At 34.2% G+C, this 27235-nt stretch overlaps 1 protein-coding gene across 6 annotated transcripts in view; it reads right to left on the bottom strand.

Annotated features, from left to right (window-relative positions):
* CENPE (centromere protein E) overlaps positions 1 to 27235 on the bottom strand; it is an 82797-nt gene that overhangs the window by 30648 nt on the left and 24914 nt on the right. For 5 of the 6 annotated variants that reach the window (XR_005382740.1, XM_038581998.1, XM_038581994.1 and 2 more), the window contains exons 14-35: positions 26987 to 27128; positions 25816 to 25904; positions 24381 to 24548; positions 20426 to 20500; positions 20079 to 20198; positions 18137 to 18259; positions 17888 to 18053; positions 17286 to 17440; positions 15223 to 15540; positions 14838 to 15110; positions 14514 to 14672; positions 10538 to 10741; positions 8541 to 8699; positions 5954 to 6244; positions 4384 to 4674; positions 2717 to 2959; positions 2411 to 2569; positions 1939 to 2223; positions 1694 to 1798; positions 1237 to 1524; positions 486 to 644; positions 27 to 308 (exon numbers count right to left, since the gene is read on the bottom strand). Coding sequence is in view for 5 of the 6 variants with exons in the window: in XM_038581998.1 (XP_038437926.1) it covers positions 27 to 308; positions 486 to 644; positions 1237 to 1524; positions 1694 to 1798; positions 1939 to 2223; positions 2411 to 2569; positions 2717 to 2959; positions 4384 to 4674; positions 5954 to 6244; positions 8541 to 8699; positions 10538 to 10741; positions 14514 to 14672; positions 14838 to 15110; positions 15223 to 15540; positions 17286 to 17440; positions 17888 to 18053; positions 18137 to 18259; positions 20079 to 20198; positions 20426 to 20500; positions 24381 to 24548; positions 25816 to 25904; positions 26987 to 27128 (4254 nt within the window). In the remaining variant the exon portion in view is untranslated. The remainder of the gene's footprint in view (positions 1 to 26; positions 309 to 485; positions 645 to 1236; positions 1525 to 1693; positions 1799 to 1938; positions 2224 to 2410; positions 2570 to 2716; positions 2960 to 4383; positions 4675 to 5953; positions 6245 to 8540; positions 8700 to 10537; positions 10742 to 14513; positions 14673 to 14837; positions 15111 to 15222; positions 15541 to 17285; positions 17441 to 17887; positions 18054 to 18136; positions 18260 to 20078; positions 20199 to 20425; positions 20501 to 24380; positions 24549 to 25815; positions 25905 to 26986; positions 27129 to 27235) is intronic. The other variant, XM_038581995.1, reaches the window with a different exon arrangement.

Below are 27235 nucleotides of genomic sequence, written 5' to 3'. Positions count from 1 at the left end.
TCACTAGTATAGGAAGAGTGACTTACTTGAGCTTCCTTTTCTCTGAGGCTTTCTCTGAGCTGGCATTGCTCCATCCTGAGGGTTCTCTCTGCTCTTTTTAGAGTGTCTCTTTCCTCAGTAACACATTTTATTTCTTCAAGGTTTTCATGAAGTTTCTGACTTAACCTCAGCCTCTCAGTTTCTACACTTTCCAGGGTTGAATGTTGGGCCTGTAATTGCTCCTTCAATTGCTCTGTTTGATACATATTTTCTCTGAGATCATTTTTTACTTTAAGAAGTTGATGTTCTTTCTCCTGAAGTTCTTGGATCTTGAGATAATCATACAATAAATTAAGATATAGATAGATATTGAAAAAAATATTAAATAATACTTTCAAAATTAGGTAGGCAAATATTTGTCTTCAATTTTAGGCTAATTCATATCCTGCTTCATTACATAAAAGACCTAATTCAACCTTTCAAATAAAAAAAAAAAAAAGAAATACCTGTGTTTTTAAGGCATCATTTGTGTTTTCTAAATCTATCTGCATATTTGATAGTTCATCTGTCTTCTCAGAAACAAGGCCCCTGAGTTTATCAATAGTTTCCTGGTGCTCTTTCACATGCATGCGAGCAATTCTTAGTTCCTCTTGTTTTTCCAGGTCCTTTATTATTAGAGAAAGGAAAATGGTATATTCAGAGTAAGAAAATTCAGTGTATAGAAAGATAGAGAGGGCAAGAGGTAAATATGCCCTGCCCCCTTAGGTCTCATCCTCTAAATTCACCTTAATTTCAGTACATGCTAGATATATTACTCCACAGCTTATCTCCTTTCCCCAATAGGATACTTCCAAATCAGCACCATTGGCACCACCTCATTCTTTACTAGTGGCCTACTAGTCTATGGTCTGCATGTGTTATACTTAATTAACCAGTCCCCTGCTGATAGACATTTAGCATTTTCCTTATTTTCTTTTTGTTTGCTTTGTTTTGTTATTGCAACTTTTTGCAATGAGTATCCTTCTACAGATATCTTTGCACAACTGTGTTAATGTGATGTGTACAGGATAAATAGCTATGACTGGACTTTTGGGGTCAATGAATAAACTTATTGAAATATTTGAAATATATTATCAAATATTACCCCTCCAACCTTACCCAGTTGGATGGATTTTACACTCCCATCAACCCTTCTGCCCATGGTTCTTTTAGGATACAATGTCATATTTACTGAATGGGGGAAAGGTGGTAACTCACTCTAATTACAGTTTCTCTCAGGTTTTCCTTGAGCTGGTCTCTCTCTACTTTGAGAGTCTCCTCTATACTCCTAAGATCATCTCTTTCTTTTGTAACAGATCTCATTTCTTCAAGGTTTTCATGAAGTCTCTGAGTTAACCTTGCATTCTCCATTTCTATATTTTCCAGAGTTGACTTTTGGGCCTCAAACTGGTTCTTCAAGTGTTCCATCTCACATATTTTTTCCTGAGTCTCACTGACAGTTTTCATCTTAAGAAGCTGATGCTCTTTCTCCTGAAGTTCTTGAATCTGGGAAAAAATAAAACAAGTTAGGACACAGGCAGAAATTTGTAGGAAAAATAAAAATTGTTTCTAAATTAAATCAGTCATCTTTAATGTATATACTATTTTCTTCTACTGGACAATGAGCAACACAATAATCAGATGTCATTTTCCAACTTAATGAAACAAGATCTACCTTTTCTTGTGATTCAGCATCTGAACTTTCTATAACTCTCTCAATATTTGCTTCTTGGTCTGTCTTCTTTGAAATATTCCTAGTACTAATGGTTTGTTGGTACTCCTTCAAAAGAACAGAAGTAGTTTTTAGTTCCTGTTTGATTTTCAGTCCCTTTATGGTTGCGTAAAAATGAAACAATAGTGAATCTGTTAACTACCTTAACACTATTTTTACACCCCAAAAAACATTAGAAGGAAACTCACCTCAGCTACAATTTCTTTAATGTTTGCTTTGAGTTGGTCTCTCTCCATTTGAAGAAGTTCCTGTACTCTTTTCAGTTCATCTCTTTCCTTAATTACAATTTTTATTTTATCTTGACTTTCCTGAAGTTTCTCAGTCAACTTGAGCTTCTCACTTTCTATATTTTGTAATGATGAGTCTTTGACTCTGAGTTGCTCCTTTAATTGCTCCAGTTCACTCATTTTTTCCTGAGTCTCAGTGATTTCTTTGGTGCTCATAAATTGCTGTTTCTCATGAAGCTCTTGGATCTTAATACATATACACATAAAACATGTGTGTTTATATGTGTGTGTGTATACATAAATGTTTTTGTTTTTAAAGGAAAAACACCCAGAGTGTTCTGCATAACAATTTAGTACATAAAATTAGTTTCTACAATTCAGTTAAGCTAGCTCCCTCAAGTTTTCTCCTACATGAACTTCACCCCCAATTTACCTTTTTCTGTAATTCATTATTGGTTATTTCTAATTCCTTTTGAAGGCTGGATAGTTCAGTTTCCCTCTCTGAAAGATTCACTCTCAGCTTATCAATAGTTTCCTCTTGTTCTTTCAGGTGACAACGAGCAACTTTCAGTTCCTCTTCAGTTTCCAGGTGCTTTATTATCAGAGAAAATTGTCGAGAAATTTATAGAAACATTTTAACTATTACACTCTAACTTCTTTTTTGAAAGGCTTAATTTTTGCACAAATATCTGCTTATAAAGTGTTAAAAAAAAAGCACATGGGGAAAGGTGAAACCTACTTTAGCTATGATTTCTCTCATGTTTTCTTTGAGTTGGTTAGTTTCAGACTGAAGAACTTCTTGTAGCTTCTCAGACATCTCAAGCCTTTCCATGCCCACTCTTGGCTGTGGTGCCTCTTTGGCTTTAAGCTGCTCCTGCAGTTGCTCCAACTCACTCACGATTTCCTCAGCTTCATCTTCTCTTTCTTTCATGTCAAAGGACTGTTCTTGTTTATTTTGAGGTTCTGAGATATTAAGAGAATCCTAAAACAATAGAGTTGACAATCAAAGATCTTTTATTTTAACTCTAGGATAAAATAAATCATGATACTTCCTAAAACAATGAAGTCAGGATTCAGTGGCTCGTTACAGAGCATTCTTTTCACTCCCACTCGACAATACTCAGGTGCTGAACACTAACTTCCTGAGGGCTCATTGTATTGTCACCATCCTACTAGAAGCTAGAGATAAAATGGTAAATGAGACTTATATGATATTTGCCATTTTGAGACTTGCACTTTAGAGGGAAAGATAGACATTATGCCAAATCTTATCCAACAGAGGTTCTGGGTTCTTGCAGGGTATGTGGCAGACCTAACTTACCCTTAGTGGTTAGGAAGGTTTCCTGGGGGATGGAAAGCTTCAACTGAGATCTGAAGGATGAGAGAACTAGTTGGGCAAGGGGGAATGGAAATGCTGTAGGCAGGGACCCCAGAACATCTGGAAGCCATGAAATGACCAAGCACAGTGCTGAAGCATCATGAGCAAGGGTAAGAGTGAGCAGAAATATGGCTAGAGACCAGTAAGGAATGGGACTTAGGGCCTCATAAGTAAGCCATGTGAGGGATTCTGGTCTTCAGTTCAAGAGCAGCAATAAATGATTTTAAAGGACTTCAAGAAGAAAAGATTACTTGGGTTCAGAATGGGAAATGAATTACAGACCTATAGGAATGAATATGGGGAGGCCAGTAAGGAGGCTACTGCAGAAAGTCAGGGACAGAAATAACAGTGGCTTGGATCAGGGTGTTGGCAATGAGGAGAGAAAAGGGGGAAGATTTCTCTCTCTCTCTCTCTCTCTCACACACACCTACCTACACACACATCTACCTAGTTTTCTAGTATTTATAATTTTAATTTTTTAAGATTTTCTTCTTCTTCTTCTTTTTTTTTTTTTTTTTTTTAAAGATAGAGCACGAGCAGGGGGTGAGGCAGAAGGAAAGGGAGAAGTGGACTCTGTTGAGCAGGGAGTCTGACATGGGGCTCAATTCCAGGACCCTGGAATCATGACCTGAGCTGAAGACAGACACTCAACCTCTGAGCCACCCAGGCACCCTGCTAGTATTTATATTTTTAGTTCTGTTTCCAATCACTTTATAATTAAGAGACATTTAAAGAAAACATGGTAGTAATATTGTAACTGTAGCACAAGTGCTTCCTTCCCCAAAGATTTTTTTTTTAGATCTTTTTTTTTTTTTTATTCATTCATGAGAAACAAAGAGAGAGGGAAAGACATAGGCAGAGGGAGAAGCAGGCTCCCTGTAACAAGCCCAATGTGGGACTCTATCCCAGACCCTGGGATCATGCCCCGAGCCAAAGGCAGATGCTCAACCACTAAACCACCCAGGCATCCCTCAAAGACTTGATTCTTATAAAACACCTCTTAAATCAAAGGAAAGCATGAAACTTACTTCAGCCAACATTTCTCTACTGTCTTCTTTCAGTTGCTCTTGTCCAACCTGAACTGCTTCTTTTATTGTTTTAAGGTTGTCTCTTTCCTCAGTTAGAGATTTTATTTCTTCATGACTTTCTGGAAGTTTTGCAGTCAACCCAAGCCTTTCTATTTCTATGCGTGCTGGTGTCATTGAATCCTTGGTTTTGGACTGCTTTTTCAATATCTCCCCTTCATTCATTGTTCCCTGAGTAGCACTGACTTCTTTCACATTAGGCAGTAGCTCCTGTTCCTCATGAAGCACTGGGATCTTGTGATATACATAAAATACCAAGGTTACTATCTGGAGGTTATTATGATTTTGTGCGTGTGCGCACAAAAAGGTGACTTTATTAAAGCACGGGGACAGGACCCATGAGCAGAAAGAGCTGCTGTATTATCATAATTCTTTAAAGAGAAAAGATGAGGATACTGTCCACAGAAATAAAAGTGATCTAGAACCCACTGCCTACTGTGGATCATGAACTCCCCAATTTATTCACATTCTCTTGATTCCTACTGAAGTTCTTCATGACTTTTCTGCTGGTCATTTTCTGCCATAATTTTTTTTTGCTCCAGCTTACATCCAGAGTGAATCAATTCTTATACTTGACTAACATACTGTTGATTCAGTGAGTTGTACACTTAATTTCTTTACTAGTTCCCAAAAGCTACCAGAGAAAAATCAATCATTGAGCAGATTATATGTCAATTAATGAATGGTCCCTCATTTTCAGATGAGCTCCAATGCTATGTCTCAATTTTTTTATGTTTACAGATTGATTCCCCTTTCCTATGGTCATTAATGGTTCCATGTAAATTTGCATGTCCTATTTCTGCATTTGTCCTACTGGAATTGAGGGATTATTTTATATGCCCCTACTGGGGGGGGGGGGGGGCATGGGGAGGACAATGACTCATTCACTCACAGTTTCAATACCTTGCACATGGTGGCCTTTAACATAGGTTGTTTCAGTTATCTCAATGTTTCATTTTCTCTATAGCAGCTGCCATTATCTCAAATTACCTTTGTTCGTTTGCTTATTTACCCGTTATCATCTCTTTCCATTAGATTACGCTCTATGATCACAGAAATTTTGTTCCTCTTGTTCCCATTTTATTTCTATAACCTGTAACTCTGCCTGCCACATTAGACTTTCAACAAATAATATCCAATAAATGAACAAACACATTCACCACTTACTAATCATCTTTCCTTCAAAGAGAAAAGGAAAGAAGGGACAAAGGAGAGAAGGAAGACAGAAATCTTTTCTTGTAATTCAGTATTGGATTTTTCTAAGTCCTTCTAAGTATTTATTAATTGAACGTTCTTCTCAGAAACATTTTTTCTTAGTTCATCAATAGCTTCTGTTGTTCTTTAAGATGCATGTGAGCAATTTTTAGTTGTTCTTTTGTTTCTAGTCCCTTTATTAGTAAATGGAGTTTAAAGAATATTATAACCACATCATCCTAACATTGCCTCCCCCTTTTCCAATCAGTTCCATTTTAAAGAAACATTTAATAGATGAAAGAAAAGGGTAATAACTTACTGTAACTTCGATTTCTCTTATGAATCCTTCAAGTTGCTCTCTCTCTAATTCAAATGATTCCTGTAATTCCTTTAGATCATTTCTTTCTTTGGTTAATGATTTCATTTCCTCATCATTTTCATGGAGCTTCTGAGCCACCTCTAGCCTCTCCATTTCTATACGTTCCAATGTCAGTTCTCGGTTCCTAAATTCATTGTTTACATTCTCCATTTCATTCATCTTTTTCTGCATCTCACTCATTTCTTCTTGTACACTAAGAAGTTGTAGCTGTTTTTCTTGTAGTTGTTGGTTCTTAAGAAATAAAATTTTTAATTATCATTTTGCCTATATATTCTTAAAATTCTTGCGTAAAATGTATTTTCTGAACTGAAATAATCATTATCACAGCCCTGCATACACTCCCAATGTAAATGGTCAAACAGCTTTCAAGTAAAGTAACCTTCTAAGCACAGTGACTGTAGTTGGTTGAACAGTGTTCTACCCAAAATTCAAGTCAATTCAGAACTTCAGAATATGACCTTACTTGGAAATACAGTTTTTACAGATGGATTTCTACTGGAGTAGGGTGGGCCATAAATGCAATGAGAGTCCTTATAAGAGGCAAAAAAGGGCACACAGAGAAAGTTCTATGAAGATGGAGGTAGAGATAAAAGGGATATAGTTATAAGCCCAGGACACCAAGGACAGTTGGCAGCCAGGAATAGTTGGTATTATAACCACATCATCCTAACTGCCTTCCTCTTTTCCAGCTGGCTCGGTTTTAAAGAAACATTTAAACTCAAGAAAAGATTCTTCCTTAGAGCCTTCAGAGGGACATGGTATTGCCAGCAACTTGACTTTGGACCTCTAAGATTCAGAAATTTGACAATAAATTTCTCTTATTTTTTAGCCATCAAGTTTATGGTAATTTGATAGAGGGTCTAGGAAATTAATACAGTATCAGGAGACAAAGTGAAAATGAGAAAAACTTGAAAAGAAACATTAAATATAAAGGTATAGCTGCCAAATAACTGTAATTCTTCATTCCTTAAAAACTTTTTGGATAATCTATTTTTACTTCTAATGAGGTCCTTACGGGTTGGCCCAAACAATAAGGCATCAACTTTTTAAATTAAACTTACTTAAATTCAATTTAATTAACATATAGTGTATTATTAGTTTCAGAGGTAGAATTTAGTGATTTATCAGTTGCATATAATACCCAATGCTCATTACTTCAAGTGCCCTCCTTAAATGCCTATCACCCAGTTACCCCATTCCCCCACCCACTTCCCCTCCAGCAACCCTCAGTTTGTTTCCTATAATTAAGAATTTCTTATGATTTTTCTCTTATTTTATTTTTCCTTCCCTTCCCTTATGTTCATCTGTTTTGTTTCTTAAATTCCACGAGTGAAATCATATGGTATTTTTGTCTTTCTGTGACTTATTTAGCTTACGCTAATACCCTCTAGCTCCATCCATGTTGTTGCAAATAGCAAGATTTCATTCTTTTTCATGGCTGAGTAATATTCCATTGTGTGTATATACCACATTTTCTTTATCCTTCATCTGTCAATGGACTTCTGGGCTCTTTCCATATTCTGGCTATTGTGGACACTGCTGCTATAAACATTGGGGTGCACATGTCCCTTTGATTCACTCTTTGTATCCTTTGGGTAAATCCCCAATAGTGCACTACTAGGTCACAGGGTAGCTCTATTTTCAACTTTTTGAGGAACTTCCATACTGTTTTCCTGAGTAGCTGCACCAGTTTGCATTCCCACCCACAGTGTAAGAGGGTTCCCCTTTTTCTGCATCCTTGTCAATATGTGTTGTTTCCTGAGTTGAGTTGTCCATTTTAGTGAGGCATTATGTTTTATACAAGCCTGTTAATTCCCTTCTTTAGGATGAGTATGAAACTGACATAAGATTTTAGTATTTGATTACGTTATAGTGAAAAGGAGGAGAATTAAGAGAGTACATACTAGGAAAAAGCACTCCACAGAAGCACAGTGGGAAATCACAATCTATTATTTATAATGCATCTGGCACTATCCTTAAAACAGAAAAAAATCTTTGTAGGTACACTCTAGAATTACTTGGGCAGCACCATTATTACAAGAGTCTTAGCTCTTATGAATTATAACAGCACCTGACTTCCATAAAAGAAATGACACAGGAAACTGTAAATGTCTAAGAGATGGTAACGGTCAAAAATCTTTAAAGAATCTTAAAGAATTCTTTAAAGAATTTTAAGAATCATTAATATATCTTTATAAAGGCAGGATCTTTGTGTTATTAACTGATGGATCTCAAGTACCCAGAACAGCTCCTGGGCTAAGGTGGTTCCCAGTAAGTCTCTGATGAATGAATATTGTATGATTAACTTAGATGAATCAAGGTAATGTCTCATCTAAAGATTAGGGTAAGATAAATCTCACAAAAAAGGATGTTGGTTAAGAGCTAGGTAGGTGTTGAAACTGTCCACTAATATTAGCATTAAGATCTGTTCATTTGGGAAATATATGCTATTTCTAGAATTTAGTTCTACTGCAATCAAAATGTATTAAAAAAAAGTTTAGTCAGGATGATAGCTTTAAAAATTCACCTTTTCCTTTAACTTTTCTTCAACTTCTGCTAATTTCTTATAGGTCCTAGAGAGTTCTTCTTCTTTCTTTATAGTGTGGTTCTTTTCTTGTACAAGTATCTCTTGTTGCTTTTTAAGTTCATCTCCAAGAATTCTCAATTCTTCTTGGTTTTCAATAGTCTAGAATTTTTTGAAAGTTGAGATTAAATATTACATTTATGAAATCCGATAAAAATCAGCATTTATCTCAGCCTGAAAATGAAGAAATCATGGCAAATTCTATGGGAAAAGACTGCCTTAAAAAGAAAGTTCTTTTTTTTTAAAAAAGATTTTATTTACTTATTCATGAGAAACACAGAGAGAGAGGCAGAGACACAAGCAGAAGGAGAAGCAGGCTCCATGCAGGGAGCCTGATGTGGGACTCGATCCTGGGACTCCAGGATCACACTCTGAGCCAAAGGCAGATACTAAACGCTGAGCCACTCACACGCCCCAAAAAAGAAAGTCTTTAATTTAATCATATAGATGCCAAACATCTGCTTTTTATGCTGTTTCTTTATTGCTTCACTTATATTCCTACCATGAGAATTAGAACTGGATTTAGTATTCTATCTTGAGAGGTTTGATATTTTCCCACCCTCAAGCCAAGGGAGACTGTCTCTAAGCTCTCATGAACTGATGGTGAGACTACAGTTATGGGCTTTTCATATGCTAGAATGGTTATGGTTTGGGGCACCAGTTAACAGCAAGCTCAAAATGGCAGCCAATCTTTGCTAGCATGACTTGGGCTAACCCTAGTTATAAACTTAAAACAGTGACATTCTCAAGGGTCATGACCATAGAAACACTGCAAAGTAAGACCAAGAAGAGTTACAACTTCTGTCTGTATTCTTATTTATACTTAGCTCTTTTGACCTAACAGACAATCCCAAGAATATGGAAAATTACACAAAAGGTCAGGTTCTCTTGTAATCCACAGTAAACTTCTAAAAATGCTAATTTCGATCTACCCATATTATACTGTCCCTAAATACAAAAACTAAAGTAGATTTGACAATATGGAAAACATTAACAAATAATTAGAAATGAAGTTTAGAAACTACAACAGAATAAATAAAAGAGAATACAGTTAGGAACAAATTTAACCAAATATGGACAAGATTGGAACACTAAAATCTACAACACAACACTGAGAGAACAGATAACTTATAGAAAGATATGCAATGGCCAAAAAGCATATGAGAAAATTATCAATATCCTTAATCATTAGGGAAAGGCAAACGAAAACAATGAGGTACATATCCAATAGAATGGCTAAAATTGAAATCACCAGGAATATGAAGTACTGAGTATGTGGAGTCATCAGAATTCTCTTAATTTGCTGATAGGAATGTAAAATGGTCCAACTGCTTTGGAAATCAGTTTAGTAATTTGCTATGACCCTGCTATTCCATTTAGATACTTAGCCTAGAGAAATTTTTTTTAAAGAGTTCATAGATTTATGTAAGAATGTTTACTACAGCAGCTTCATTCAAAATAGCCAAACAGTGGAGAGAACTCAAATTTCCATCAACAGGAGAAAGGTTAAACAACTTATGGTCTATCCAAAATGGAACACTACCCAGAAATAAAAAGGAGTGTAAAAAAAAAAAAAAAAAAAAAAAAAAAGTAAGATACAAAAGAGTACATGCTGTATGATTCTATTTGTATGGAGTTCTAGAAGAGATAAAGTGATCTATATTTAAAAAACATCAGGACAGTGACTATATAGGGCAGAGTGTGAGGTTAGAATTGACTGGGTCAAGGTTCAAGAGAACTCTGTAGGGTGAGGCAAATACTCTACATCTTGACTAGGGTGGAGGGTACACAAGGAGTGATATTTGTCAAAAGCCATCAGACTGTACACTTGCATGAGATGCATTTCTCATATGTAAATTATGCCTCAGTGAAGTCATAAAAACCCAGAACATACAAGACAAAAACATACTGCTAAGTAAGGATACAGTGCCAGATCCTACCATTTCAATATTTTCCCTTAAGTCAGTCTTTAACTGTTCCTTTTCTGCTGTAACACTCTCTAACATTCGTTGCAGTTCATTCTTCTCCTGTATTAAAGAAAATATATTTCTCTGTTGCTCAGTTAGCTCATTATCTTCAACATTCACAACCAGTGCTTGAGTATTTTTGGCTTTCAAATTCTGTTTTTTATCTGTGTCAACCATCTAAAATATAAATAAAGAAGAATTTCTCAATTAATAACAATTTAAATAAAAATTGCCAAAACTTACATTTTAAAATTATTTATCAGGCACTACTTGCATATACATTTAATCTTCACTCTAACCTTATGAGGTATGTACTAGTAATATTTACATTTGACAGATGAGGAAATTGAATCCCAGAGAGGATGACAGGTCCTTTGCCCAAAGTCACTCAGGTTTTGAACTCAAGAGGTCTGGCTCCAGAGTTTATGCCCTTAAGCATACTTTTGTTCATGGATAAGAACTACCTACACAGCTGTAGATAATTAAAAGTATCGTCATGTATGATAATAGATCAACCTAATTTTATGAAAGAGTAAGCTACCTCACATTTCCCCCACATTCTTTCCATCAAAAGTTGGAAATAATTCTCTATCCCTCACACTCAAGAAATCATTATTTTCAGAAGCAGTCGTATTCATACAAGGCTGGATGGAGTTTTATCATATGAGAGGGCAAAATAATTTTGATGGAAACGGATTTCATATTATAGTAGTATAATCCATCTTTCTAAAAAATATACTTTTTATATTCTGCTTAAGAAAAGCATGTTGTATAAATTCATTTATCTGTTAATAAGTCTTAAGCAAAGATAATCTAATATGTTTACTCCTTGATAAAAGGAGACAAAGACTGACATTATAATCAATGGTATGAAATTAGGTTATCACTATATAACCTTACACATCCAGGAAATAAATTCAGCTCCATATCGGCCACATATGTTTTAAAAAGTTTTAATAATAGGGGTGCCCGGGTGGCTCAGTTGGTTAAGCATCCAACTCTTGATTTTGGCTCAGGTTATGATCTCAAGGTTATGTGATCTAGCTCTGTGTCAGGCACCACGTTCAATAGGGAGTTGGCTTGAGATTCTCTTTTCCTCTCTCTCTGTCCCCTGCTCTCTCTCTCAAATAAATAAAAGCTTAAAAAAATTCTATGATAATCTACAAATGCATTAGAAACTGAAAAACAGAAAGAAAAATCCCATCCAATGTCACTAGTTTACACAATCCAGTACTAGAATTCTAGAATATTTTCTTTCAGTTTGTCCTTGAAAAAATTTTGAACACAGTAATTATGACTAATGATTAATATATGTAAAATTCGTTTTTGCTTTTTTCCACTTAGATCACATGCATTTTCCCATGCTGTTACATAATCTTCAAATTGTAATTTTTAGTAGTTGCTCAATTCTCTTAAATGAGTTTGGACAAATCTATTCTCTTACTGTTGGCAGCATGCATGAGTTTCTGACAATAGCAAACACAGAGCTAATTACATGAGAACTTAAGGTAAGGAAAAGTCATTGGGACTAGCTTGTCAGATACTGTAATTCAGAAACTTGCATCTATACTTCTAAATGTAGGAATGTACACAAAAACAAAGCAGGCTGAGACAAAGTATGTGAGAATACCCAAGGTACATTTCAGAACTGAACTCAGCCCAGAAAGTATTTCAGCTATCATGAGCAAAATCTAACAGATATTATAAAATAAAGAAAAAGAATTGTGTCTTTTACATTAGATAAGCTTACTAATCATTGTTTAAAATTTCTGTTGAGACAGACTAGAGGAACTGCATTTCTAGAGAGAAACATCAGGCAGGATTCAAATTGGGCACTCTAAGGGAATTCATGAGAGACCTACTAATACAGCCCTCTGGGGCCCAGATGAATAGAGGGATCCACATGAGATTCCATCATGAACATGTTAACAGAAGACCAAGCTGATCCTACCCTTCTATCCCAGATTTGAGAAACTCCAAGAAACAGAAAAGTGCCAGTAGGACATTTTTTATGAACACAGATGATTCTAACATAAACTTAATACCACAGACCAGCTGGTTCCAGTGAATAGAACTCTCCCTCTCCCTCACTCTGCTGCCATTGCCCCTTCTCAGGGGGCCCTATGATTGCATTTTACATTTGTTTAAAGCAGCTATTAATTTTGGCTTATTTTCAAAAATCTTTTCAAAAAACCTTCCTCTAATGAAAGTGAAAGTCAGAAATTTCAAATCAAGGTCAAACGCCTTTGGCTCATTTGGTGGATCCAAACTATAGATAAGCTGAGAACACAAGATATTTAAAACAAGTGAAAAAGCTTTTCTAGGAGAGAAGAACTGAAGCATAGGGAGAGGGAGGAAAAGCTTTTCCAAGGCAAAAATACTGTACCCCATGGGAAAAATAAAAGCTTGCTTATATAGAATAGTAGATAAATCTATATAAAGATTTATTTACATAAGCTGGAGCTTACTGAATTATTCTGAAGTAGTTATTTGCTTTTATTTAGTAATATGTCCATCTGGTGACTTTTCTGTTTGCATATAATATGTAGTTTTAAAAAATTATATGACCATATAAAACCCAGTTGCCTTATCTATATACATACATATCTACATAGACTATTCCAAGCTATGGATGTACAAAAGATTATTTCATCAGTCTCCCACTGATGAATGTTTTAAATTCCTGGTAGCAAATATTCTAGATTAAATAGTATTAAGTACATAAAATTGAAAGACAGTAAATGAATCCATCGTACAAAATTATATGCAATCACCTGTTAGAGACTGAATTGTGTCCTCCTAATATTCATGTTGAAGCCCTAACCCCATGTGGCTATATGTGAAAATAAAGTCTTTAAGGAGAGTAATTAAGGTTAAATGAGGTCATAAAACTGGGGTCCTAATCTCATAGGACTGGTGACCATTCATTCATTCATTCGTTCATTCAGAGCCAGATGTGGGGTTCAAACTCACAACCCTGAGATCAAGATCTGATCTGAAATCAAGAATCAGTTGCCTAACCAACTGAGCCACACAGGCGCCTCAGGATCAGTGTCCTTTTAAGTAGAGGAAAAAACATTAGTGCTCTTTCTTAGCTCAAGTATAAGAAAAAGGCCATGTGAGGACACAGAGGGAAGGTGCCATCTGCATGCAGGGAAGCAAAGACTTAACAGAAACCAAATTTTCTAGCACCTTAATCTTGGACTTTAGCCTCCACAACTGAGAGAAAGCAAATTTCTGTTATTTTAGCTACCCAGTCTGTGATAGTTTGTGATGGCAACCCTAGTGGACTAACACAGCTCTTAAAACAAAAAACAATGTTGGCAAAATGAACACCAATAAAAAATAAATTTATAAAAACAAACAAACAAACACAACATTAGCCTTTCTTGTGTATAATTAAATAACCTTATTCTCCCAAAAAAAAAAAAAAAAAAAAAAAAAAAGACGACCTTATTCTCCTAAGGTCGCAGGACAAAATGAGCCATACCATCTAGAATAAATTAAGGTTGAGATTTAAGCCTCTAACATTAATATTTTTTTTCTAACATTAATATTATAGCACAAGCCCTAGAAATAGTCATAAATGCAATATACACATTGATTTTATAGTGAACTCTAAGCAAGTTTCATATTTAAAATCTGACATAAAACCAAGTATTTTAGAATTCAGAGGCGTTTTCAAAGACATTAAAAATACATCAGGCCTCTGAAAATATCAGCTCAAAGTTCAAATGAATTTCTCTCTTTTTGTTTCAAATTGATTGTAAGCAGTTATATCTGAAGTTATTTCAAAGACATTAGGGTTATGCTTGTAAATTATTTTAGTTACTAGCACAGTGGATGATAAATGGGATTGAGACTATCATTATGTTCTTAAGTGTTTCAAGTAAAAGGGAAAACTCATCTACACATATATAAAAACTTTGGATGGAAGCACTATTTTTACCTCTTCCTGGAATTCATCCTTAGCTTCTCCTAGGTTTTCCTCTGTTTCCAAATGCCTGGAAGTTTTCTCAGCAATTTTCAGTCTTAGTGTGTTAATTACTTCTTGGTGTTGTTTCAAAGCTTCAAGAGCATTTCGTAATTGTTCTTGGGTGTCTATATTCTTTGTCAGAAAAACGGAAAACAATTTCTGTTAGAATAATGTGAACCAGTAGGAATAACTTTGTAGTGACTACTTGAACGTGAATGATGTTCACGTTTAAGTGATGGCTCCTGTAATATTTGTATGAAGAGGCTCTGAGTTTTCAGAGTTTACTCAAAGCCTTACCATGTTTACAGTATCCTGAATGTCACTTTTGAGTTGGTCCCTCTCAATCTGCAGGCTCTCCTGGAGTTGTTTTAGGTCATCTTTTTCTTGGGTTAAGGTTCTTACTTCTACCAAGGTTTGCTGAAGTTGCTCAGCAATCAGTGTTTTTTCCTTTTCTATAGTTTGCAGCCTTGAACCTGTACTTTCTAATTGTTCCTTCAGCTCTTCCACTTCATTTAATCTTTTTTGACTCTCAGTTGTTTTTTGTAGAAGTTCTTCAGATTTGGGAGAAAGCTTTAAAATAAGAAGTAAATGTGAAAAAGCAGAGCACTCCATGGTGTATATATATGGAAACTAAACCCCAGAAGACTACAGATCACTTCCCTAGAGGGTGTCTTATACCAACCTCTGTGTTGCTCAAAGCATCCAAACTTAAACCAAGTTTTTGAGCTTGTTCAGAGAGATTTCCTAATTCCTGATTCATTCTTGCATTCTCTTCAAGGACCATCTTATACTTTTGCTCTAATTCAATATGATGATTTTTAAAATCTTGGAATTCTTGATCAGTGCTTTCATAATTCAACCGGATAGTTGCTAGATCATTTTTAGTTTTCCCAATTTCTTCAAGTAAATCTTGAATTCTACTTTCCTTTTGAACTACTTCAGAATTCAATTTCTCTCTTTCCGATGTTATTATATAGAGCTCTTCAGATTTATCATGTATCTATGGAAAAGAAATAAAATTTAGCTCTGTGAGCAATGTGTGATCTACTGAAGCAGTTGTCAGGGAAAAAAGAAAGAGTTTCTTCTGGGGCAGGGTGGAAAGACTGTAACTAAGCAAAGCTTTGACCGAGGAAAGGCAACATTTTTATCATCACCAACCCCTTAACAATGTATTATCCTTTTTAATACATTAAAAGTTTTGTTTTCTGATCTCTTTGGGTTCTAGTAAGAAATGCATGCATAAGGGACACTCAGAAACATTTCATTTCAATATGTGCCTTTATTTCCTTATCTATCATTCTATTTTCTAACCTCTTGGTGTGTCAGACATTTTATGATTTTTCTTAGAATTTGACACATTTTTTTCCTAAAGCCTTTGAATGCAGCTCCGATTTCTAAAAATGTAATCCCTGAATAGTTTAAATAATTAAGCTTTATTTGAATTATTATTTAAATAAGCCATAGCCAGCTTATAAAAAGTAAAATCATTGTGAAAGGTAAGGTAGAAATGGTGGGAAGAAGAGAAGTGAACTAAAGCAGAGACCAAGGACAGGGATAATATAGCAGGGCTGTTTCAATCACAGGCTGAGGATAGGAGGTGCATCTATGAAGCTCAACTATTGGTTGAGCTAAAAAATAGCAACTACACTAAAGAGTTTTTAGGATGACTGAATAAAATAATGTTTCTAGAGTTCTTTAGCATGATGTCTGTCATTTGGTCTTCAAACACTTGTCATTTTTATTTCTTTTAGAAAGGCAGAGAGAAAGGAAAGGCTGGTAGATGGTTTATGGGATTATTCACTAGCCTACAAGATTTACACTGATTTCTAAACTATCACTGCCCTCCCTGATATCTCATTACTCTTTTTTATTCAACATAGTGATAAGACTAGTGCAAAAAAAAAAAAAAAAAAAGATTAGAAAAAGGATGGGCCATAGAACTCTGTTTAAAGAATTTATTTTTAAGTTATCTTCCTACCCAATGTAAGGCTTGAACTTACAACCTTGAGATCAAGAGTCTGCACCCTCATAAAATCTTAAAAAAAAAAAAAAAAAAAAAATTGGCTCAGCAGTTTAGTGCCTGCCTTTGGCCCAGGGCGTGATCCTAGAGTCCCAGGATGGAGTCCCACATCAGGCTCCCTACATGGAGCCTGCTTCTCCCTCTGCCTGCGTGTCTCTGTCTCTCTCTCTCTGTGTCTCTCATGAAAAATAAAATCTTAAAAAAAAAAAAAAAAAAAGAGTCTGCACCCTCTACTGACTGAGCCAGCCAGACACCCCCTATAGAACTCTGTTTATTTATTTATTTTTAAATTTATTTTAGAGTGCGGGGGGAGGAGCAAAGGGAAAGGAGCAAAGGGAATGGACTAAGTGCAAAGCTGCTGCGGGGCTAGATCTCACCACTTCCGAGATCATGACCAAGCTGAAACCAAGACTTGATGCTCAACTGACTGAGCCACCCAGACACCCCTAGAACTCTGTTTAAATGCAACATTTGAGGACTGTAGAAATGGTTGCAAGGTGGATAATGTTACTAAGTATACTGTTAAGTATGCTTTGAAAATGTGTTTTTACGTCTAGTAGTAAAAATCAGGAGGAACTACAATCATTTCTATTCCCAACAAGCTGAATGAAATGTTTATAGTCTCTTGCTTGCTACTTTAAAATAAACTATGGCAAAATATTTAAAGTGCTATCACAAAGGTTTTTATTTCAAAAGAAGAGTTATTTGCTTGAAAATGTGTTTACCTCTTTCCTCAGCATTTCTATTTCTGAGGGTAAAGATTTCAACGCTGAGAGCAACTTAACTTCTTTATGCAAAGCTTCATTTTCTTCAACTTTTTCATTTAGTTCTCTCTGGAAATCAGTAATCTTTCTTTCCAGTTCCAAATTACAGAGCAAACCTAGGACATTTTAGGTAAATTAAATAAAACAGCTTTCAGTTATTGTAACAATCTAAATTACAGGCAAAGTTAGATCATTTAATCAGACCATATAAAATTTATTAAGGAAAGAGTATTGGTTAACAGGTAACCTGATTGTTAATAGTTCTTCAAATTTTAACAATTAGATTGTTACTTTTTGAAAATTAGGTCCAATTTATTTGAAAAATAATTCCTAAACCCTTATGACTCTAATTCCATGGAAACAGTTATAAATAGTAATACCAAATGATACTGAAACTTATATTAGTCTATTAAAAAAATCAGATCAGAGAATAATAGATTTCTTTTTCTTTTTCTTTTTGAATAATAGATTTCTAATCATTGAAATGTAGTCACAAAATCCTTCATGTAGGTTTCCAGATAAAGTCAAATCTGCAAAGAGGGAAGTCTGAAATTATGAAATACCTTTTGGAACTTTGCCATCAATAAGGGAGGTGAGTTTCGTTATCTCATTAAATGAAGATTGTAATTCTTTTTCCAGATCAACTTGCATTTTCTTTTTTGCCTCCAACTGTCTTTGATATAACTGAATATCATTCTCCATTTGCTTGTATCTACTTCTAAGTTCTTTCTATTAAGAAAAATATTACAAATTCACAGAAATGTACTGATTGTAAAAACTGCTTTATTATAAATATTATAGGAATCACTTACCATTTTCTCTTTCAGCTCCAGATTTTCACTTCTAAGAAAGGCTGATTCTCTCTTAGCATCAAGGACTACAGTTTCAGCATCAAGTAAAGTCTGTTTCATTTGTTTTAGGTCTTCAGTGCTTTCCTATACACATGATAAAAATAATTTAGTGAAATCTAACTTTCTGAGAATTGGAAAAGACTTTAGAGAACACGTACACAGATGTTATTCCAGATAAATAAAAAAATAGTGAAAATATACTAATTATCAAATGTGTATTTAGGAAAGATGAAAAGAAAGATTTTCCATAATAAAAATACTTTAAAACCTCTGATTATATTTTTCCACATTATAGTATTACATAGACTGAAGAAATTTGCTATTGTTTATAAAAGGTTAACCCACAGGGATGTCTGGGTGGCTCAGTGGTTGAGCATCTGCCTTCGGCTCAGGGCGGGATCCCGGGCCTGGGGATTGAGTCCCACATGTCTCTCCCTCCATGTCCCCCTCTATGTCTCTGCCTTTCTCTTTGTCTCTCTCATGAACAAATAAAATCTTTAAAAAAAAAAAAGTTAACACACAATTGTTTCCTATGTATTTTTAAGTTATTCTAAAACATGGTAGGTGAGTAGTTCATAGTTAAAATTAAGTATATGAAACCACAAATTAAGACAAAAAATCCAATAGACAAACAGGATGAACGGGCAACTCATAGAAAATGCAAATGATTGATAAATACATGAGAAGATCCAGTCTCTGAGTGTCATTTTAAGATAATATAATTTTTTATCTTAAATTCAGCTTACATAAATTCAGCCATCCATGTGTTTGGCAGAGTATTAATGCACAATGAACAAATGAATAAGTTGGATGAATAAAGAGAAAGAAATAACAATTTTTAAAAAGTGGGCAATTCTGCTTGCCACTCTATCAATAGATACTCCAGGATCAGATGAAACTGCTTTTCTTCCCATGACCTTACCATAGTAAGATCACTTTCACAACGGATTGTCATTAATAACAGGTAATAGAAGAGTACCAAGAGAAGGTAATAAAAAGTATTCTGAAAAACTCAAATGAAAACAAAAGAACAGAAACTGAAATTCCAGCTAGAATCTGCTAACTTCTTAAAGAGAATGTTGAAAATGGGAATCAAACTGATACTTTCTTGAAGCAATGAGGAGGACCAAGAGCAAATAGAATAGAAAGCAAATAGCGAAAATTAACAATTTCACCATGAGATTCAATTTAATGCCATATCTTATACCAACTAAAGTCATCTAGAGCTACAGTTTCTGAAAAATACCAAACTGTTAAAATACTTATTTAAATTATAGTGAGAATGCATTAATATTAATGAAATTTATAAAACCATGCTCACTCATGATACGTATAGTTCTAGTTATCAATATCAACATAAGAGCTTACCTGGAGATACGGACTACATACTTCTGCATGCATTTGCATAAAACAATTAGAAATAAAAATGTTGGAATAACTTATTTTTTTTTTAAAGATTTTATTTATTCATGACAGACACAGAGAGAGAGGCAGAGACACAGGCAGAGGGAGAAGCAGGCTCCATGGAGGGAGCCTGACGTGGGACTCGATCCCTGGTCTCCAGGATGACACTCTGGGCTGAAGGTGGCGCTAAACCTCTGGGCCACCGGGGCTTCCCGGAATAACTGATTTTTAATGGAAGTTCATCTTTAACTGACTTATTCTCATTCAGAGTGATATCCTCAATTCTCTACAAATGATTCGTTAACTACACAATGGCAATGATACTAATAGTCCCTCTTTCATGGACTTATTGACAAAATTAAACAAAATACAATATGTAAAACAATTACAAGAGTGCCTGACATAGAGCAGGCTCAATATAAGTATTTGCTGTAATAATGATGATGGTATACTAGAAATGCTTAACATGACTAAACAACAAAATAAACCTGATTTTTACCGATGAGTAGGACAAGTCCGTTTTAATATCTTCTGACTTCTGAGAGTCTATGTATTTCTGTAGCTTCTTAATCTGGTCTTCCTTTTCTCTAAGCAGCTCTACTTTTGAACTTAGTTCATTCTATAAGAAGTGTGAAACATATTTTATTGGATTTAAATTTTAGGGGATTAAAAAGTTTAAATAGTTGATAGTTTTAAATAAAGTTTAATAGTTTAAAGAGTGAAATTTTAAAAAGTTGATATTTAAAAGACAAAATGTTCTATTTTCTGAAATCATGTTCAATTACATATACTGTACATTTTATAGTTCTAGTTCCTTATAATAGAAATACCAACATAAATGCTCACCTCAAGGTCTTGATTATACACCTCTGCATGCTTAACTAAATTCTTTAAGTTGGAAATTTCATGAATTAGTTGCATCTGGAAGAGCATGTGAATAGACAACAGAGCAAACCAACAGTTAATAAAGCAAAAAAAAAAAAAAAAAAAAAAAGAGAGAAAGAAAAAAAAAAAATAAAACTCCCAAAAGACTGCTTTACTCACTGATTCAGAAACACCAAAACAGTAAGAGCACCTCATTATTTGAAGATACAAAACAAACAGAAACATGATAAGCCAAACAAAAAAAAATCCCCAAACCTCACAAAACAAGCAAACAAGAAAAAACCCTCAGCGTGGCCCAAGTAACAGTTATGTCATCTGTTAATAATGCTATAATGTTAAAAGCAAATTAGTACGCATCCCTTGGAGGGGATAAACTGGTAAGCAAACTTAAAAAAAAACCACACTTTTAATAGATCTTGTTTTGGCTAAGTTAAATGCAGTTGTGTATTTATTTTTTTTTCTTCCCATCAATTATCCATTTAGCTTTAAATGGCATACTTTCTAAGGATTTGTGGTTTAGAATTTAGGTTTGGTTTAGGGTAGTTTCATGTGGTGCCTTTACAATAATATCACCATTCACTAAAGCTACAGAGATATGTATAGGACTACCAATTATTACCTTGTTGTTGACTCATTCTACAGAAAGTATTGGAATGATGATTTATTGTTCCTATTTTTTTAACTGTGTAAAGTATAAAGAATACTTAAAGATTTAAGAATTTCTCTTAAAGTTTCCTTTCCATCAAATATCTGGTGCATTAAATATTTGACACTTTTGTGTCAAAACATGTAAATGACAATTTGCCACAGATAAACATTTTTTCTTAGAATTATGAAATTTTCATAATTCGATGAGTCCTTAAAAAGTTAAAGGCAAGGTAGGTGGGGGGTTGGGGTAACTGGGTGATGGGCATTAAGGAGGACAATTGATATAATGAGCATTGGGTGTTATATGCAATTGATGATTAACTGAACTCTATACCTGAAAGTAATGGTACACTAAATGTTAATTAACTGAATTTAAATAAGACTAAAAAAAGAAGAAAATAAGTAATGGCAAATTCTAGTAGAATATAAGGGATTTATGAAAATAGCAGCTGGTTTAAGTAATATTTTCTGAATGTTAATAATTCAGTCCTAATTAGTTTTAGATTCAGAGCAGTGCTAGTGTTAGCATTCCCATTTTAGGACAGCATCATCCAGAAATATGTGAGCCAAATTAGTAAGCGAAGTTTCACTTAATAGGATGAGCCCTGGGTGTTATTATGTTGGCAAATTGAATTTAAATAAAATATCAAAAAAAAAATTTTCCTACTGGCCACATTAAAAAAACAGAATTCATTTTAAAAATCTATTGTAACCTAAAATATCCAACTGATACACACTGATATAAATATCCAAATGACAATGTAACAAAATGTTATCATTTATTCATGTAATCAATATAAAAAACTAAAGAAATAGCTTACATTCTTTTTTCTATACTTAAGTCAATTCAGACTAGCTACACTTCAACCATCACATATGGTTAATGGTTATCAACTGGCAAAATTTCAGACATTTGCATTGGGTATAATTTAAATTGGCTTTGTCTTTTTTCTTTCCTGTTTGTAAATTTTGTGCAACAAAATCACATTTACCAATAAAGAACTAAATCATTAGTCTTCATTTTAGAAAATACACATTTAGAAAGAAATCTTCTCTTCTGAAATAGTACTTTTAAGTATTAGTTCTCATTAATGGAGAAAGATTAGCTTTTGTAAAGCTTGGACTGTAACTTCCTAATGAGGTATTATTTAAGATGGTGAGCATAGGAGAAAGTATATGACATGACTGATAGTTAATCAGTTGCTACATTAAGAAAATATTACAGATTTCAGCTATAATTTTCAGCAGCTGAAAGAAAATATTTAACTTAAGATGAAAACCTCCAAGTTGTTAAAATTCTAACATAAATCAAGTTAAATCAGTTAGAGGGTTGGAATTTCTTTTGTTCCCTGAGCTTGATGATACTTGACCTTGTCTACCCCTCCTTCTAAAAATTACTATCTAAACATCCCGTATTTCTATATTCCCATTTGAAAATGATACACAGCTCTGGTGATTTATAAGACCATTAGGCAAACCAGGGCAAAGACCACATGTCCTAAGGCTATAATTTGACATTTTATTCCTTTTTGGTTAAGCTTTTCCCCAAAATGGAGGTTTAGGAACATATTTTACTGCATACACAGACTTCATTTTTAGTTTAAAATAGAATGGAACTGCCTTTGAACGGAGTAAGCTTTTATTACTTAACATTTTAGGTTACCTTATAAAATCTAGAAATTTAATTGTGTCCAAATAATGAGGAAAAGCACTGTTACCCCCTTGAGTGTGGTTAAAAGGAAAAAAAAAAAAATCAGGGGATCCCTGGGTGGCGCAGCGGTTTGGCGCCTGCCTTTGGCCCAGGGCGCGATCCTGGAGACCCGGGATCGAGTCCCATGTCGGGCTCCCGGTGCATGGAGCCTGCTTCTCCCTCTGCCTGTGTCTCTGTCTCTCTGTCTCTCTCTCTCTGTGACTATCATAAATAAATAAAAATTAAAAAAAAAAAATCAGGATGTGAGAGTCAAGTCCTATACTCTGTGAGCTTTAGTTTTTATTATTAATTGAATATATAAATCATGTAAAAAACTTAGAAAGTAAGCCCTGGGAGATTCTGGGACTCGCTCAAGGCCTTGTATTCCACTCAGATGCAAGGTTGTCTCCAGAGCCATGCTCTTAACCATGACACTAGACCACATCCCTTCTTATGAAACTCAATTTTATTGATTGAAGTCCACGGGTTAATATACAACAGTTTGTATTTTGTTAACATGCCAATTTTAAAACAAATTAAATGAAACCCTGTGGAGAACACATAGACTGCCTCTTAGAATGGAAATAATACTTTTTGCACTGAACTCTTTTTCCTTTAAAGAAAAAAAAAAAAGGAGGATGAGAAATGAAGCAATAGAGGAAAAAGCATTGTGTCCCTTTGGGCTAACCTTACAGTAATCTCAGAAGTAGCTGCAAATAAACTCATATTTTAACTACACTAGAACACTGGCTACTACTTGAGGTAGGAGAGGAGAGTCCTACATCGCTTTATAGTTTGATAACAGCTATGGACACTTGTTCCAGAGAAATGAATATGCATTCAAAAATTCTGTAAAATAATTCATAATATCTGTAACTTCTAAGTTAAGGACTCTAAGAAATCTCTTGAATTTCTTGGATAATTTCTAAGTGTCTGAAGTCTGAGGATTTTTGGATTAGGTTTTCTTCACATGAAGCCTAATATTAAATATTTAGAAAATTTAAGTGATCGGTTTCATTTTTTAAAATTTCATTACTAGTATTAGTTACACTAATTTTCACAGTAACTCTGATATGTTAAAAGACATGAGCAAAATCAGCTTCCCCAGTTATTCCAATAATGTTCTAAATATTTAGGAATATATTTTTTAAAGAAAATGAAATCCATTAATACATGGTATCCATGCATAGAACATTCAGCCAGATAGTAAAATTTCATATTGGTCTCAGTAGGAAATGGTTATACTCTAGACAGTATTTCCAGTGTACTCAACAAATTAACTAATATACAAATTACAAGGAAATCATTTCTTCAAGACAAATCCACCTGTAGGCAGATGCACCAAACCTTCCCAGACATTTTAAATTGGTACTTCTTGTGTGAAGTACAAGTGAAACAAATACGATTTAAATACTTTAAAAATAATATAAACAAATTATTTCTTAAATTCTCTAAATTGTGTATACATAGAGAAAATGGTTGGATTCTCCACATATCAACCTTAGAAATAAGTATCTTTAAGAGAATGATCCTTATTTTAAAAGTGTAGTTTTAGTTTCATGTTTCCATATCTCTTACCTCCTGATCTTTTTCTGCTTTTCTTTCTAGAGCCTCAAATTCATCCAAATCATTCTTTTCTTTTAATTTCAATTCCATTTCTTCATGTTCTTGTCTTAGTTGTTCATAGTCCAATACCAGATTATCATAGTTGGCACGAAGTGAATTCAGCTCACTTTCTAAGTTCTCCTATTAGAAACAAAACCAGATTTTCAAGTCAGAGAGAATTCAAATAATATATTCTTTGTTTCCTTAACTAGAATTTGGATTTGTCAAATATTTTAACCTTAAATCGTGTAGTTAACTTAGGCCATTCTCTTCTTCAATATCTTTCTAATGGTCTAACTTGATCCAGGGTAAAATAAAGGGTGTGCACTTCGTAAACTAGCTTAGAAGACTATTTTGAAAGGGGTATGAAAAAAAGAAAAGATCATGTAAACAAGTGCTCTGCCTGTATCTGACTGGAAAAGTTTTCAGATGTAAGAGGCTGGGGAGCATCCTGGGAAGTCCACTTGACCACAGATCATTAAGCTCCATAGTCATAAAGCTGATAATTTAATTCTCCACCTTTTTGATGCCTGTTTTATTTCTCAGATAGGTCTGAATTTAGAAAGGGAACAGAGGTATTATTTATTGACCTCTAACACTCTAATGGCTGCTATGTTTTACCATACTCAAAAGAGGCCTGTTTTTGTTTTATATACTATTATCAGAAAGTGATAAACTGTAAGTTAAAAAAAAAAAATTAACATCAGGGATTTTCCAAAAACAACACACTTCTAGTGAATGTTTTAGAGATGTAAAAGCACTTTATAATACTCACTTAATTTAAACTAATACAATCGTTAAGTAATGATAATAATAATTCCTAAGAATCACTGTAATTTTATTCTAAAACGAACATGAAATTTTCTTAAATGCATTTATAAAACTATACTGTATTTCTTTGGACATTAGTAGCCTAGAAAGTAAACATGGACTCTATACCTACCAAAGAATTCACTATAGTATTCCTTAAAGTTTTGATAAAACCACACGTACTAATATATTGACTTTTATTTTTCAGTATGATTTGGCAGTATTACCGCTTCCCTGATGTGCCATTCTTCTACTATATGCCTGAGAATTTTGACACTTTAAAAGAATCAGCTCTTTTTATCCTTAGGGATTGTCTAAGGAAAAATAAAAACTTAAAAAATTAAAAATCATAGATACCAAGATCTGCTGGTAAAGAACTAGACACAAAAGTTTACCTATTGCCATACATCTGCATTATGAAGTTTTTAGCTTCCTTCTACATGTCAGATACCAACTAGGAATATAGTGAATAATTAGAACCAAAACTGTTAAAGAAATTAAGTCAGAGCCAGTAATGTACTGCAACAACATAAACACCAATAAGAAATGAATTTTAAAAAGAGTAAGGGTAATATACTATAACACGCATTTAAGTTACCTGACTTAGTAGCTTTGTTGCTGGATTCCACTCTGTTTCATTTAATGTATCAAAAGTATTACTGAAAACATCAGACTCTGAGCAGAGAGCTATAATTAGGAGAAGGAAATTTATCCATAAACATGTTAATAAAATTTCTTAAAAGTTGAAGACAAAAAAAAAAAATCTGATCAGAGGTAATAAGCTCCAATTAGCTAACATGTGCTCACAGCATGAATGCCAAAAATGCATTAATAACAAATATGATCATTTATATTACTGTATGAATTAAGATTCTTAGTAAGAATTAGTAATAAAATACTGAATCCTTAATACAGTATAGGTTAAATGGACAAATTCTGAATTTGGGAAGTGATCATTTTAAGTAGGTTTTAAAATGCCCCTTAAAAATACTGCTAATGTTGGAGACACATTATTTTGAAACATGCCTGTGTAATGCCAGCCTTTCAAGATTAGACAAAATTTAAGGCAGATGTTATATGGATACTAATTTAACTGGATAATGATTAGTACAAAACCAATGATAAAAATGTCTCATGTGGGGACGTCTGGGTGGCTCAGTGGTTGAGCGCCTGCCTTTGCTCAGGGCATGATCCTGGAGTCCCAGGGTCCAGTCCCACATCAGGCTCCCCATGGGAAGCCTGTTTCTCCCTCTGCCTTGTCTCTGTCTCTCTCTCTGTGCCTCTCATGAATAAATAAAACCTTAAAAAAAAAAAAAAAAGTCTCATGTGTTTTAACTACAGTGTATCATTAAGAGATGTGAAAATAATGGAGAATGTTCATTTTCTTTTTTTTTTTTTTTTAACTATTTTTTTTTTTTAAGATTTTTTATTTATTTATTCATGATAGTCACAGAGAGAGAGAGAGAGAGGCAGCGACACAGGCAGAGGGAGAAGCAGGCTCCATGCACCGGGAGCCCGATGTGGGATTTGATCCCGGGTCTCCAGGATCGCGCCCTGGGCCAAAGGCAGGCGCCAAACCGCTGCGCCACCCAGGGATCCCGAATGTTCATTTTCTTAAAGTCACTAATTTTTAGCATTATTTCCAATGAAATCACATTTAAAATACATACATTTTATTAAATATGCTTATCACATTAATGGAGTTATAAATAAAGTAATTCTTTACAGGGATGCTTCTGTAATTTAAAAGTAGCTGAAAAAGCACTTACATTCATCAATTTCGCCCACTACTGTTAGAGCTGCCTTACGTGTTGTTATATTTGTTGACATATTAAATTCATTTATATAATTTGAGTCCTTCATTTTGTTAATTTTGCCAAGACACCAAGTGACTCTTCGTTTTCTTTTAGCCTAAAAGGGTAGAAATCAAAATTACCTCACGCAGATCTGGGCTCAACTGTTATAAAACATGGGGATTAGTTTACATTTTTGGAAACCATGGACTTGGTAGAATTCTT

The sequence above is a fragment of the Canis lupus genome, chromosome 32, assembly GCF_011100685.1.
Source record: "Canis lupus familiaris isolate Mischka breed German Shepherd chromosome 32, alternate assembly UU_Cfam_GSD_1.0, whole genome shotgun sequence".
NCBI classification, from domain to species: domain Eukaryota; kingdom Metazoa; phylum Chordata; class Mammalia; order Carnivora; family Canidae; genus Canis; species Canis lupus.
Note: the sequence above shows the minus strand (reverse complement) of the source record. Positions and strands in the feature narration are given on the sequence as shown.